Here is a 16,244-nt window from a genome sequence, read left to right on the forward strand (position 1 = left end):
CCTGGGTAGCTCAGTGGGTTAAAGCCACTGCCTTCAGCTCAGGTCATGATCCCAGAGTCCTGGGATTGAGCCCCACATCGGGCTCTCTGCTCTGCGGGAAGCCTGCTTCCTCCTCTCTTTGCCTGCCTCTCTGCCTACTTATAATCTCTGTCAAATAAATAAATAAAATCTTTAAAAAAATGCTTATTTAAAAAAAAAGAAACTGGACAGTGTTTATAGTAAAGTGCTCACAGTTTCCCCCCCCCCTTCCTCTTATCTGCTGCTTCTCTTTCCACCTTAGTTCTCTGTGTAGAAGGTGCCAGAGACCAAAGGTGTCTGAGGAAGCTTTGCATGTTTGAATATTTAGAATATGTTTTAGAATTTGTGGTTAACTTTTGGAATGAAGTCATCACTTCACTGTATCCACACTATAGAGCAATTTCTCCTTTGCCTTGCTGGAAGCTGGAGTAAAATCTTCCCACGTGTCATCTTTAAATAATTGACAGTAGAGTTGGGAAGACCTACTGGTGATTGAGTTAGATGATTTTAAGTCAAAAGCAGAAAAATAAAATGCAGCTGGACCACCATAAACATTCCTTCTTAAATCTATTTAATCTAAAAATGACAAATGATTACTATGAATGTCTTTCAAATGTTCATAATTTTCAGAGAGTCTTGAGGAGCTCCTTGTAATGGATTTGGGAGTCTGCAGATTCTGACACATGGCAAGGACCATGTGGTAGTAATTTTGTAAGCCCAGGACGTAAACGTAGTATGAATACAGTAAATACTGACATCAAGTTACATGTAGGCTTAGAATATTAGATACGAGGACATAGAACTGTGGCTACAAGATCAACCTGAAATCATATACAGCAGGTAAGCAACTGTATTATGAACACCAGACCTTAAACAACAAAAACAATGTAAGAACCCCCTTCCTTCAAACGGTTTCTTCCAGCTCAGTCTCATTCCTCCCTTAGAAAGAATATGTGTCTACCATTTTCCACTGCAGATCGCTGGGGTCAATATTCTAAACTGTTTGTGCTTTCAAATTTGCTGGACCAGTGCAAGATCAAACACAAGGTACTCTCAAGTCTCAACACAAAGGAACACCATGACAGCTTGGATAATGAGTGAAGTTAATTCTTTCCCAGCGGACTCCGCATTCCATTGTCGGGGTTGGGTGCACCCCAAACAGAGGTGCCAAGAAATTAAGAAGTCCAAGAATGTTCGACCACAACCTGGCTGCCAAGGTGTTTGATGACATCTGCCCTTTGGTGTAGATCATTTGTATTCCAGACCCTCTACAGAGCGAAGTAAATACTGTGCTGTGTGCTCAGAAAGATGTTAATAAATAGCGCTGGGCAGAGCAGAGTTGAAAGGCACCTGTGGATGTCACAGTAAGAGGGTGGCTGTCCCAGCCGCAAAGCCCCATTAGGAGACACACTGAAGCACTTGCTGCCCTAGAAGATGCTGCCTTGGACATTTGCAGAAGACCCATGCGACTGAAAGAATTGGGGCTACAGACTGATGTGATATTTAGGAATCAAAAGGTGGTTGCTCTTGGTGTTGCATGGTAACGTAAAAGACCATCATTGATGTCAACCAAAGAACTGATCTCTAGTATCCTAAAAGGACTGCTATGGGGACATTGCCCATCTCTGTTCATGGCCCATCAGTAATTTGTAGTGGACAAGATGGACAAAACAATAATCTGTCTTTAGTACGTGATTGGCTTTTCTTATAGAGGACTAAGAGAACATCAGAGCAGCTGTAGATCTCCACCATTATCTTTAAAAATCCTTGTGAGTTTTTCTCCATTCATATTTCATTATTGATTTATTATAGACAAAAAAACAAAACAAAACAAAACAACCCCACAAAATTGTCATCAAACCAAACCAAAGGGAAAGAAAAAAAAAAGGTGCAAGTAAAGGCTTAAAACCAAAAAGCACATCAAAGTACGTTCTGTATTGCTTCAGCTGAGTAGGAATCACCAAATCACCTTCAGCACGCAGCTGGAAAACGAAAACTATTACTCAGGGATCGCTTTCAGCTCTACACTTCCTGGTCCCTCTTGAGATTCCAGCTCAGGAATGGTACGTTTCCAGAGGGGCAAACTACTTGAACAGTCTGCTTGGGCTTGGAACGAAAAATTAGCTCCAGGGACAGTATTTTCATGTCTAAAAAGTCAACCAGGGAAACACGAACTGATCAGTGAAAGGGCAGAGCAGCACAGACATCACACCAACAACGAAGAAGGCAAAGCACCAGTAAGGGCAGGAACAAGGGGCTGTTGGAAGCCAGGCGTGAAGCACGGAGTGGCAGCTGTGCGTGGGCTCTCTGGGCACCCCCTGGCAGGGGCACTGACTTCCCTCGTCTCTAGCGTGAAAGAGCTTGCCAAATGTCAGGAAGGTGAGTGACTGAGTGTGCTGGCAGAAGAGAAGTTTTGGGATAAGCAAAAGAGAGAAGGTGCTTATAAATTTTAAATAATACCAAATTAGGACTTGCCGTTTTGAGAATTCAAAACCCACAATCTGGATAAAACATGAAAATAAAATAAAAAGCTGGGGATGTTAGTATATTTTATTCAGATTTGTGGGTTCTGTGAGTGGTAAAATAATTCATTGATCTATTACCTGTCTTATTGTAAAATCTAGAAATAAAGAGGATGATGAAAGTCTGCCATGAATCAAATGTGCCATCCACTGCACCGAATCCTTCCACACACACAGAATACAATGGGACAAAAAGTACCAGATGGCCTATGTATAGTTAGATGAAATTCTGGTGGGATCCAAATATTTTGTGCTCCGGGCTTTACTTACACTTTGCACTTAGAAAAGTCTCTTCCAATTTACTAGAAAAAGGGTGTGCGGATGAAACAAGCAATTTCTCAACTACCCTGAGGCAGACCAGATAGAGGCCTACCTAAATCATGGACCATTTTCATCATCCTCTTGGAGTTCTAGAACAGTGTGGAAACCAGGAGAATAAGGTACCTGCTATGTGGACTGCTGACAGAGGGTCCAGGCTGTGAGAGACTACATTTGCCTCGTGGCTGTTTGCAATGAACAGGGGTAAAGAAAGAAGAATGTTCAGTCCAGGCAAATAAAGACAAGCTACTGAAACAAAATAAACTAAAAGTGCGGCAAAGGAAAAATAAATCAAATGAAATGATCAGTACCCATGAATTCAGGAAACTGGCTTTTCTTTTGTGGAAGAAACAAAACAAATTCAAATCTCTAGCATTCGTCACTGAGGAAACAAACAGTGGGGGTTTGGAGTCCCCACTATAGTGGGTCTATTTTCCCCCATTTTTCATGGTCTAAACACAGGTGACTACACCAGCCAAGGATTCACTTACAATAACTATGAAGGTCAATATGGCTTGGCACACCATTATTTCTTAGTCTTCTAGAACACTGAAACAGTATTGAAATTCTTGGCAGATAAAAAATAACAACGGCAATATGAGAATTTTCTTTGTAGAATGTTGAGGACCCGACAAGTTAAATCAGGGCTAGAATTTGACTAGAAAAGCCAGTATTCCTTCACATTCTTAAACTAGGATCTATAGGAAACTAGTGAATGTAGTAAAAAACAATCCTAAATAAGATAATAACATTTATCAGCATAGAACTTAAGTGTTTATAACAAAAATAGTACAAACAAAATCAATACTTCTAAAAACTAAGGAAAATGGGATGTAATAAAAATGAATATAATCATAAAGCCGGACAAAAAAAATAACAAAACAAAAACAAGCTTCTAATTACACAGAGAAATCAAAGTATAGAGGGTAGCAGGGGCCAGGTTCGTCTTTCCGTCCTCACAGAATGCCAGTGAGGCAGCCTCCCGAAGGCTCTGTGGCTGAGGCCTCTTGAGCTGTTGCCTCTGTGTGGGCAGCACAGTCGCCCAAAACCGTCAGAACCACCTTCAGGAGCTTCTTCGCTTGAGAGTTCAAAAGAACCTCCACTTGTCTCATACATACACGGGTCTCATGAGACGCTCTGAGTTTTGTCTGCTTCTGGCTGAGACGCCCCTTTACCTGGAACCTACGTTTTTAGGTGGACTCTGGTGGTAGTGGTTTGAAGGGAGGAGCCACCAAAGAAATAAGGAAACACCATGCTACCGATGGCCCTTGGAGCGAGAGAAATAATTTGTCTCCCTGTACCAACCACACCTTGAGCCCTCCTTCTTTGGAAAAACAGAGTGTTCTTTTCCATTCCTGAGTGCACGTGGGGAGGGCATGCCGCAGGGCTGAGGAAACACCACTTGGCTGGGTTACTGTGTGACAACCCTTTTCTGTAGGGGGACTCCAGCACTCCCCAGGGGGAGCCTATGGACCCTGAGGTAGGTATAGATTGTGTCGCGTCCCTGTGTTCCCTCCCATGGGCCAACTGAGAAGGACCAGTGGAAAGTTACCGTTCTTTGTCTGTTTGGGGTGCTCCTTCCAGAAGTAGGACTCACAGATCCCGAAGTGTCCAGTTCATCAGCCGAAGACCAGGAAGACAAATCCTATGTAGGAAACAGATTCCTTCAATGATTCCGTGTCCCAAGGCCACGATGGCTTGGTCATCCCCAATGCATTTACCAGCCCATCCCCAACCATCCTCTGTAAAATCAAACCATTCCTTGGGCAAAATAGAATCAGACAACTGTAGGAACAGAACCTAATTCTTCTAATGTATCAGGACTTTTCTGGCTGTAAATTTGGTCCTGCTAGAAAATACAGGCACACTTTTGCTGCTCCTATGTCACTTACAGCTTTCTCATTTCTTGATGACACAGATGGGGATGAATGGAAGAGGAGGAGGGGAAGGAACTCATCTTACACTCCAGGTCTCTCGGGCCAGGGAGAGACCAATTCATTTGAGTTAGAAACAAAATATAGTCATCCAGGAGCCTGCTTTTGTAGTATGTCTGGCGCTACTCATTTTCAGAGGAGACTGGTCCTTTGCAGGCTTACGATGGGGCGGGTGTTGTGTGCTAAAAACAAGATTTCACAACTGATTGTTTGAAGTCTTACCAAGCCCCTCTGTCTCTACAGATGCATTTCTCAAAACCAATAATACGGCCACAATGCAGTAGATTTAAGAAAAAAATCTAAAAATCTAGATTTAAAAAAAAATCTAAAAAGTAAATGAGCAGAAGACATTCTCTATGAATGAATTGCCATCTGTGTCAGGAGATCTCGTGCTTCCTGGTGTTTGAATACAAAACTCAGATGCCACGACTGGTTATAATCTACCACAGCCATGTGAATGAAAACGTGAAAACTTGTGAATTTGTAAATAAACAGGGTAAAATACAATACCACAGTAGAGACTGTAAAGGGTTAGCGGTAACGATTGCAAGAGGTTTTTTTTTTTTTTTTTTTGATGTAATAGAATCAAAAGCAGTGTCCTAGTATAAAAGTTTATGAGTCCCTTTTTTGAATTTTCAGACAGGGCTTGTGAGAGCAGTGATTGAGAGCGGGCGCTTTATTCTGACAAGTACTATATTCAAAGTCCTAAAAATGGATAAAGATGATGCTTCTTTGGTTTCCTCTAAGAGATGCCACACAGTGATGTCTGCTTAGAGCTTACCTGCTGACTGCTTGACATGTCTAATAGCTTCTCCAGCTCCTTGATGTGACGACTGACCTCCTTCAAGAGAAGTTTGAGCCGATTTCCAATTACGTGGACTTTTTCTTTGGCTTCCAAACAGTCTGTGCCTTCAGCGTTCACCAGGAGTTGGCAAGACATGTCTTGCAGTGAGGCCACTCTGAGCTGGGATTCCAAGAGCTCATGCCTTATTTGCTACGTGCATGATAAGAAATGCTTTACTAACAACTTTTGATATTTGGGGAAAATTCCAAAAAGGCAGAATGACATCAGTTTAACTTAGCCGGCAATTAAACCCGAATATCTGAATGCTGTGCTCACATAGGGAAGAATGAAGCAGCCTGTGGCAGTTGGGAATCGGAGTCTGGGTTCTAACCCTGCCTCTGCCAGAAATAGTCTGTAAGTCCCCTGAACCTTCCTGATCTCAAGTTTTCTCATTTCGGAAAATGATAATACTCTTTCCTGCCTGGTTCACAGTAAGTATATTAAAAGGTTCAAATTGGTGATTATACATGAAAGTGCTTAAAATATCAAGTACTTAGCAAAGAGACATAAGATATTCTTTTATACAGAAAGAGAAACATTAACATATAAATATAGCAAAACTCAGGTATGTCTAAGTATACGCTGAACTTTGTTCAACATTTTTTGAAAGCTATGGTAGTGATTCATTATTTACAACTAATATCTGAGGTCAAAAGTCAGTAAAAATGTCATTGCATAACAATTCCCTCATGGTTTCTAAGACCTTTATGGTACTGAATCAAAAGCTATCAATTCTGTTGGTTAGGTTAGTAAGCATTAAATGTTGAGAAATGACATTTTGAAAACACAGAAAGCTACAAAATGCAAATCATTTTCTCCTAATGGAACTCAAATATACTGCTTTATCTTCTATAAAATCTCCTAAGTACACTGTACATTATATTGTCTAAAGTTCTTTGTATAAGAATCTATGCCAAGATTCTGCAAATTTCCTTTTGAATTCAGTGCTAGAAAAAGTTTCTTTCTCCTTGAGAACTGGCATGTTTTCTTCGTCTCAGATAATGAAAATAACTTTTCACATTTTCCTTTTTGTCTTCATTTTCACAAAACATGGTGACAAGGTTACTGTTAAATCTAAATTTCTTCTTCTTCTTTTTCTTTTTTTTTAAGATTCTATTTATTTATTTGAAAGAGGGAGAGTGAGTGAGAGAAGGAGCATGAGCAGGGGTAGAGGGAGACGCAGACTCCTCACTGAGAAGGAGCCCAAAGCGGGAATCGATCCAAGGACCCTGGGATCATGACCTGAGCCGAAGGCAGACACTTAACTGACTGAGCCACCCAGGTAACCACACTTAATTTCTTCTTAGAAGTCTTAATGGTCTCTTTCTAAATAATAGTTTCAATGTCCATAAAAATAAAATTTAAGCCACCCAATATACTCTTATTTTATGCATAGGTGTAACAAATACAGTTTAAATTAAAAATAAGTATAATTGCCAAAGATCTGTTTTAGTAAAAACAACCTCATTAAGAAGAAGAACATCTGAGATTTCTACAGCTGAGCAATGACTAAAGAACCAGATTCTAAAGCTGGTAGACATCGTCTCCTATAAGCATGTTTGCCTTCCCCAGATCAGAAACTATAACTAATAAAAAAGAGAAAGTTAGAGACCAGTATGCAAAATGTAAAAAAAAAATATATATATATATATATATATTGTCACCCACATTCTTTTTCTGTACATGAAATGGATGACTGCTGTGACAAGCCAGGCTGCCAGAGCTCACATGTCTTACCATGAGCTGCCTGTGATGGTCTTGAAGTGTCTCTGCATCCAGGTTAGAATCAATAGGGACAATTTCATTTTTCCTTCTGTCGATGTTCTCCAGCATAAGAAGCAAACCATGACTCATTTCATGGAAATCCTATGGAGAAAAAAAAATGGAGTATAAAATCATCTTGAATAATATATTTTTCTTTCCCTCACAGCTTCAATTTCCCGTCTTTACAGTTGGTACCCCTGGCAAAGATACGTTGCATTTAAGGTCTGAGGCACAACTCCTTTCTGAGAAAGGCACCGGTGCTGTGGCAATGATCTGAGTTCACATTCTCACCAAGAGCGTCTAGTTCGCTATTTGAGGGGGGAATTTGGACATAAGGAAACACTGGCATCGGGTACTTAATTTCTAGGGTTACTATACAGTTTGGAAGGAAACAACTCTGCTCCCGGCTCTTCCCCTCTATTCAAACCTTCCCATGTTGTAAGGCCTTAATCTGGTCCCCATGTCCTTCATTCATTCATTTGTTCATTCATTTATTCAACACGTAGTCACTGAAAATCTCTTAAGCACAGGATAGGGAGGGGGCCCACGGGTGAAACAACAGCCTGTGTGCCTGTTTTCAGGGTATTCCTGGGGCACATGCGGACCCGGGAAGCAGGTCTGCACTGTGCTCAGATGCCCTCCACTCCGGCTTCGGACCTACAGGGCCCTGCATGATCGGTCGCAAAAGTGATCTTCCTGATCACTCCCTGCCTCTCTGACGACATTCTGATCCCACTGGCCTCTTCTCTGACCTTAAAGACACTAAGCCCTTTCCTGTTTATGGGACATCCCATTGGCTCTGTCTGGCAAAATCTCTCCAGTGTCGGCTCCAAGATTCCTAGAAGTTCCCTCACCTCTATCCCAAAATGGCTTTTCTCATCTTATCATCGACACTTGCAAGCATTTTGGTTAAGCAATTACTTGTATTTTTAAAAAATGTATTTATTTGTGTGTGTGTGTGTGTGTGTGTGTGTGTGTGTGTGAAAGAGAGAGAGAGAGCATAAGCAGAGGGAGCAGCAGGAAGAGGGAGAAGCAGGCTCCCCCCTGAGGAAGGAGCCTGACTTGATCCCAGAACCCTGGGATCATAGCCTGAGCTGAAGACAGACACCCAACCAACTGAGCCACCCAGGCGTCCCAGCAATACTTGCATTTTACTGTTTGTCTTCCCCAACAGAAGTAGAGGCTGTGTTGTATCCTGACTGCTCTGCCAGAGAGTAGGTACTCATCAAATAATTATGGTAAAATGGATGAGCCAATATTTGTAATGCTCACTTTCATGTTCAGGAGATGTCTGCCAACATGCTCAGTAAGTATCAGTTGAATAAATGAATGAATGAATGAATGAATGAATGAGTCGGGGCTGAGATAAACTTGTGGGACTAGTTCAGATAGCTGGATACAAGACAGGGCCCAGCTGCTTGAACTCCTGTTCAGATGTACAGATTCTCCAGTATAATGAGTAGTTTGGGCACGAAGTTATCTCGTTCAAATCCTGGCACTGGGGAATGATGACATCTCTTAAAGTGACCTTGATAAATCAAGTCCCAGACTCAGCTACCCTGGAAATGTGTGACTCCCACGAACCTGACACTGCATCAGCGCGTCCTGGAGCAGGCCCCGCCACTCTTCCAGCAGCGAGCACACCCGGTCCCAGCGCCCGTTCATCTGGCACAAGCGGTCTTGCAGATCCTGGCTCTTCTCACTGCCAGTCTGGGTGAACTCGGAGCTGCACAGGTTGATGGAGAGGATGATGGCTTTGCGGTGGTCCACGGCTTTCTGGAGCTCCTACAAAGAGAAAGGAGAACCACGAAAGAAAGAAAATAACAATAAAAACATTTAGAGCACGGTTTAAGACCTTAGGGAATGCTTCCCCCAAATTAAAAGATCCATTCATTAAAACTGGCCTTAACTGAACGGCTAGATAAGAGACAGTGGTGCACACCACCGAGGGCCACACTATAGGTAAAGGAAATGGGTTAGACGTACACTGGACAACTTGAGTGGGTTTTAAAATATAGTGTAGAGTGAAAGAGTCAGAAACAGAACAGTATATGCAATATAACAGTATTTATGTGATTTAAAAGGCACACGCACACACACAAATCCCACATTTTTCATGCATATATGAATGAATACTCATTCAGTATTTAAGAAGGCTTGCCATGGGCTTCAGGAATGGAAATTTAAAAAGTGGGGGAAAAGGATAAATAAATAAAATTAAGAGGAACTTTGCAGGAAACGCTGATGACCCCGTGCAATGAACTAAGGAGTTGATGAACTCAGCTCACAGTGTGGGAGTCCAACAGGGATAAAACCACACACACCCAGACCTGGCTCGAAGAGTTCTGGGCAAGAGGAAATGTTCTGGCCTAAGAATCTCATCACTAGACCAGTGGGACTCCAAGTTGTGTGCAGAAGAATGAAATGGGAAACTTGAAAGTAGGCAGGTTCCCAGGCCTCAGCCTCCAGCTGTTTGGACTCGACAGGCACAGAGAGTTAGTGGCCCAGAAGGGGAGAGCCCTGCTGGTGTCACAGAACACATTCCTGTGATGGCTGAGAGAATGGATGGGTATGTCAACAGCTCACCAATTCAGTTTGGTTTCACAAGAAACTAGGCAACTGATTTTTCTCGATGCCTTTCCCAGAAATCTAGAACTATCTCAAGAACTTGTGTAGCACATGATTACACATTAATGATTCAGTATCAGGGTATTGTTGAAACATCCCTAGATTAGTTTCAGGTCGGTGATCCTGCAGACCACATCTGCCCATGTTACATTTTCTTCTAAGTTCTCAACACTTCTGTTATGTTGCCAGCTTGTCTTAATTTTTCACTTTCCAAAGGATTCTTAAAATGCTGTAATATAGATTTGACCACAGAGATATTGTAAGATCAAGGTATACTGTGGAAAGATACTTGGTTATTCCACAGACTTATCCTCAGGAAACAGACAGGAAGGACTGGGAGGGCACGTGGAGGGTGGCTGCTTCTGATCACACAGGCTGACGTTCAAGGTCTCATTTTCCCACCCTAATCTCACTTGGGTCTCAGACTCTGGCCAACATTCGTTTCATCAGCTTTTTAAGCAGTCTGTCATCATACACACTGCCTTACATTTTCCCAGAGAGGAACTAAAATAACTTAAGTATTCTAGAGAAAACCGTATTTTATAATCTGGATAATATAAGTCACCCCTCCCATCTGATGCTTCATTCAAAAATCGATGGGGCTGGTGCAGAGGCTAGTTCTATAAGAAGAGATCAAAGCCACAGTGGGGAAGACTCATTTCTCTGGAAATGTAAAACATGCAACAACCAAAACTAGCCACCAAAACATCACTCCAAAATAAATGACACACATGAAACCCGAGAGACACAAAAGCAGCACACTTGACCCTTGAGCCTGGAGAGCCTAGGGAGTTCCATTCTGAGGAAGAGTATCTCGATGTTCTCCAAACGAAAAGACCGAAGGAGCCACTAAAAACAAACTGGGCTCTCAGTCCAGAGTATGCTTCCAAAAGTCTCTGCAGAGTAATGCACTTCAAGAACTGTGCTAAGGAGGAGAGTTAAGACCCCGAGATGATCCTGTGTGCACGGACAGCCATCCAGGTCAAACTCCAGTGCACATACCAGGTGCTCCAGCCCTAATTACTCCACAGTTTTGTTTTGCTGTATTTGTTACACTGCACATTGCTTCCGTGACTATTATAATCGATTTTGGACGTTCTGCTGCCTCCAGAGTGTCCCACAATTTTACTACGTCTCCGCAAAGTCACAGAGATGCAGTCTTGGAGAGAAAACCTCTCTAGCTCTAGATACAGACTTGCAGGAACCAGGTCGTTTCTGCATTTCCTTTAAAAGAGGCTAATCAGGTCCCAGAAGTTCCTGGGTGTTTCATGAACTTTTACGATTAGTCATTCCTAAAGAACCAAGTCATGAAATCATACGTGATTGTTTATTTACGTGGGGGCTGGTTCTACGACATGGTCCATCTTTCTCCCTTTCCAGCCTGCTCTGTAAGTACTGGTTTGCGACGGTTGCGGGAGAGGAGGGCACTCGTGTCTGTCTCTGTCCACAGCTTCCCTGTGGCTGGGTGACAACAGATCAGCTAGAGCTAGTGGTTTCGTGGGAGCAGGCAGTGCACGTGGCAGTGAGGGCAGCTACCTTGAGCTTTTTGATTTGGAGCTCGATAGCCTGGATGTCGGTGCTGAGCTCCAGGCGCCGCAGCTGCTCCAGCTCCTGCTCCGCCTCCCCCAGCCACGTCCAGATGCTGTGCAGGTCCGCCTGGAACTGCTGCCACTTCTGGAGGCTCTGTTTCATTCTCAGCTCCTTGCTCAGGGCCTGGGCCTGGATGAGTTCCCACCGGTCGATCACACCTGGCGGGACCCGACACACACAGGTTAGTGAGCTGCATTTCTCTGCACAGGATGTCTGGGAAATGCCTTAAATACACATCGGTAGCTACTGATAAGTAACAGCAAAAAGAAAAGTAATCTGAGCGCCTGGGAGGCTCAGTTGTTAAGCGTCTGTGTTCTGCTCAGCTCATGATCTGAGGGTCCTGGGACCCAGCCTTGCGTCGGGCTCTCTGTTCAGCAGGGAGCCTGCTTCTCTTGCTCCCACTCACCTAGCTCGTGTTCCCTCTCTTGCTGTGTCTCTGTCAAATAAATTTTAAAAATCTTAAAAAAAGCTAATTCTTTTTCTTTTTTTATAGTGTTCCATGATTCATTGTGTATAACACCCAGTTCTCCATGCAATACGCACCTCGTTAATACCCATCACTGAGCCCCCCATCCACGAACTCCCCTCCCCTCTGAAACCCTCAGTTTGCTTCCTGGAGCCCACAGTCTCTCATGGTTCATCTCCCCCTCTGATATCCCCCTTCATTTTTCCTTTCCTTCTCCTAATGTCCTCCATGCCATTCCTTACGTTCCACATATAAGTGAAACCACATGATAACTGTCTTTCTCTGTTTGACTTCTTTTTTTTAAGATTTTATTTATTTATTTGACAGACAGAGATCACAAGTAGGCAGAGAGGCAGGCAGAGAGCGGGGGTGGGGGGCAAGCAGGTTCCCTGCTGAGCAGAGAGCCCAATGCGGGGCTTGATCCCACGACCCTGAGATCATGACCTGAGCCGAAGGCAGAGGCATAACCCACTGAGCCACCTAAGCGCCCCTCTGCTTAACTTATTTCATCTAGCATAAGCCCCTCCAGTTCCACCTATGTCCATCCAAATGGTGGACATTCATCCTTTCTGAGGGCTGAGTAATATTCCACTGTGTATATGGACCACATCTTCTTCATCCATTCATCTGTTGAAGGGCACCTCAGCTCTTCCACAGTTTGGCTATTGCTGCTATGAACACTGGGGTACAGATGGCCCTTCTTTTCCTGGCATCTGTATCCTTGGGGTAAATACCCAGTAGTGCAATTGCTGGGTCACAGAGTATCTCTATTTTTAACTTTTTGAGGAACCTCCACACTGTTTCCCAAAGTGGCTGCCTCAGCTTGCCTTCCCACCAACACCTTACCCTAGTTAGGATGGCAAAAATTGACAAGGCAAGAAATAACAAATGTTGGAGAAGATGTGAGGAAAAGTAATTCTAACAGGCACGTCTGTTATTGTCAGCTGTAAGAACAAAACAAAACAAAACAGCATAATGGCTGTGTTTATCCTACCTGCACTTTTAATGATAATGGGGTAAAAAAACAACTACATAGGATTTAATCCCATAAAGACCTGTATGAAGTAATAAGCAGTTATGTGCCTGAAGATAATATTCAGTTGGTTAACAGAACTCAGAAAGCACACAAATAAAATGCCAGATGAGGGGAGTCTGGGTGGTTCAGTCAGTTAAACGCTGACTCTTGATTTCAGCTCAGGTCACGATCTCAGGGTTCTGAGATCGAGACCCGTGTCGGGCTCTGCACTCAGTGTGGAGTCTGCTTGGGATTCTCTCTTCCTCTTCCTCTCCCCCTTCCCCCAGTCACACTCTCTCTCTTCCTCAAATAAATAATTAAAGCTTTAAAAATAAAATAAAATAAAACGCCAGACAAGAGATGTATCAGAGAATGCATTAAAAAAAATGGGATGTGGAAGAGAACATGGTGGTGCTGTTCCCCACCCCTTCTGCCAGGAGACCATTGTAACATGGAGAAAGCTCTCAGGGGAGAATCGTGTAAAGTGAGATGAGGCAGACAGGGTCACACAGGGGCAGCAAGGTATTTCAGGATCTTCTATTTCCCTCTTTTCTGGACTGAGCACCACTCACGCACCAGCCGTTTGGGTTTCCGTAGTATTCAGGTTAACGAAGCCGGGGAAATTCTCTTCTTCCTCCTTCAGTTTGTGTTCTAGTCTCTTCACAGAGTCGATACTGCCGCTGCATTCACTCAGCAGTTTCATCTGTCGAGATACAGAAAACGGGCCCCCATCACAGAATTCTCAGATTTTCACAAGGGCAAGAGCTTCTGGGGGGAAATATCTTTCTAGTTCCTTAAAAAGGACAGTGGCTGTGTTCTACTGCTCTGTGGGGAAAAATATCTTCTAAAAACAAAACAAAAAAAAATCAAGTTCAAAATGAAATAAGATGGGATTGGGAGGGAGACAAACTGTAAGAGACTCAATCTCAGGAAACAAACTGAGGGTTGCCGGTGGGGGTGGGGGGTTAGGAAGAGGGTGGTTGGGTTATGGACATTGGGGAGGGTATGTGCTGTGGTGAGTGCTGTGTAATGTGTAAGCCTGATGATTCACAGACCTGTACCCCTGGGGCAAATAATACATTACATGTTAATTAAAAAAAATGTTTCTGCAACATAGGTCACATTCATACACACGCAGGGTCGTGCCTTGAAGATACACATCACATAGTAGGTTTTGCATGAGAATCCCTCAAAATTTCTTTTACATCTCTGAGACAAAACAGACTAAAAAAGCAATCTGGGATTTAAAACTCAGAGCCTTCAGCTGGCAATACAATATATAATTCTTGGCAAGTTGCTTCTTCTTTCCTAAATTGAAATGTGGGAACAATAATATCACCACAAATCCCAAAGGAACTTTTTTTTTGCATTAGATAATTAAAATACTTAGAAGCAGAAAGTACTATTAAAGCCAACTATTTCACAAGAAAATTTAAGAGAAGTTTAATAGGTGTTAAGGGAATAAATTCTAACATCAAAGGAAAACTTTCCAAGTTTAGTATCATGTAGAGCATTCAAAGAACTCCTGCTCTAACCATAAAGTTCTGTGTCAAAGCCTTTAACAAATCACACTGCTATGAAATTTGACTATATTTGACTGAGACTGAGTACAATCTCAGTGATGTCAGCATGGTCACCATGAACCCTTACCATATATTTTTTCAATGGTTCAAATATTTGTATGTATGTATATACGTATGTATTTATTTATTTTAAATTTAATTTTATTTTTCAGTGTTCCAAGATTCATTGTTTATGTACCACCAAATTACTAGAACTCATACAGCAATTCAGTAATGTGGCAGAGTACAAAATCAGTGCATAGACATCAGTTGCTTTCTTATATACTACCAATAAAACTATAGAAAGGGAAATTAGAGGATTGATACCATTTACTATAGCACCAAGAACCATAGATACCTGGGAATAAACCTAACCAAAGAGGTAAAGGATCTGTGCTCAAGGAACTACAGAACACTCATGACAGAAATTGAAGAAGACACAAAAAGATGGAAAAACATTTCATGCTCTTGGATCGGAAGAATAAACATTGTTAAAATGTCTATACTGCCTAGAGCCATCTATACTTTCAATGCCATCCCGATCAAAATTCCACTGGCATTTTTCAAAGTGTTGAAACAAGCAATCCTAAAATTTGTATGGAACCAGAAGAGACCCTGAATTGCTACGGAAATGTTGAAAAAGAAAAACAAAGCTGGCGGCATCACGTTGCCTGATTTCAAGCTTTACTACAAAGCTCTGATCACCAAGACAGCATGGTACCGGCACAAAAACAGACACACAGACCAGTGGAACAGAGTAGAAAGCCCAGATATGGACCCTCAAGTCTATGGTCAAATAATCTTCAACAAAGCAGGGAAAAATATCCAGTGGAAAAAAGACAGTCTCTTCAATAAACAGTGCTGGGAACCTTATCATATTTTTTAAAAAAAGAAGTTTCACTATAATAGAAGTTGGCCCAACTGGACAGGAAATAAACTGATGATTGATTACTCTTCTGTAATTGTGAGGATATTAATGTCAGCATTAATTCCTCACAATTAAACCTTCCCTGGTTTCAAAAAGCAGTACATTGGAGTTATCACTAGATTTAGGGAAATTAATTTTTCTTTCCTTTTACTAGGCAGTCTTTAGGGTGTGAAAAGAAAGTATGAGCCATGGAAGAGATTTATTTATTTATTTATTTTTATTGACATATAATGAGTTATTTGCCCCAGGGGTACAGGTCTGTGAATCATCAGTCTTACACATTTCATAGCACTCACCATAGTACATACCCTCCCCAATGTCCATTCTCTTGCTTAAGCATGTGTAGGAAAATGGGTTGTTCTCCAGGAAAAATTATTTGATCAGTAACTTGAGCAGAGCAAATAAACTTAGTATATACTTTACTAGGTAGGAACTTCGAAAACAGAAGTTAGTAATATGTACAATCTTTTGCCATCTTTCCCCCAAATCCTTCTTGTTAGTCCGATTTATTTTCTCCAGAATAAGCCCATACAATAGAGGATAAAAATATTCCTAAAGCCAGTAAGTGAACCAATAAACCCCAGAAAAAAATGTGTGTGTATACATACATATGTGTGTGTGTGTGTGTGTGTGTGTGTATGTATATTTCATGTTA

At 42.1% G+C, this 16,244-nt stretch overlaps 1 protein-coding gene across 3 annotated transcripts in view; it reads right to left on the bottom strand.

Moving 5' to 3' along the window:
• Nucleotides 1-16,244, bottom strand: part of SYNE1 (spectrin repeat containing nuclear envelope protein 1) — a 451,046-nt gene that overhangs the window by 5,734 nt on the left and 429,068 nt on the right. For all 3 annotated transcript variants that reach the window (XM_032836376.1, XM_032836375.1, XM_032836377.1), the window contains 7 exons: nt 13,676-13,802; nt 11,565-11,776; nt 8,985-9,185; nt 7,374-7,502; nt 5,574-5,786; nt 4,411-4,503; nt 2,985-3,043 (listed from right to left, as the gene is read on the bottom strand). In XM_032836376.1, the coding sequence (XP_032692267.1) occupies nt 2,985-3,043; nt 4,411-4,503; nt 5,574-5,786; nt 7,374-7,502; nt 8,985-9,185; nt 11,565-11,776; nt 13,676-13,802 (1,034 nt within the window). The remainder of the gene's footprint in view (nt 1-2,984; nt 3,044-4,410; nt 4,504-5,573; nt 5,787-7,373; nt 7,503-8,984; nt 9,186-11,564; nt 11,777-13,675; nt 13,803-16,244) is intronic.

Source organism: Lontra canadensis, unplaced genomic scaffold, assembly GCF_010015895.1.
Source record: "Lontra canadensis isolate GAN:19392208 unplaced genomic scaffold, GSC_riverotter_1.0 scaffold92, whole genome shotgun sequence".
NCBI classification, from domain to species: domain Eukaryota; kingdom Metazoa; phylum Chordata; class Mammalia; order Carnivora; family Mustelidae; genus Lontra; species Lontra canadensis.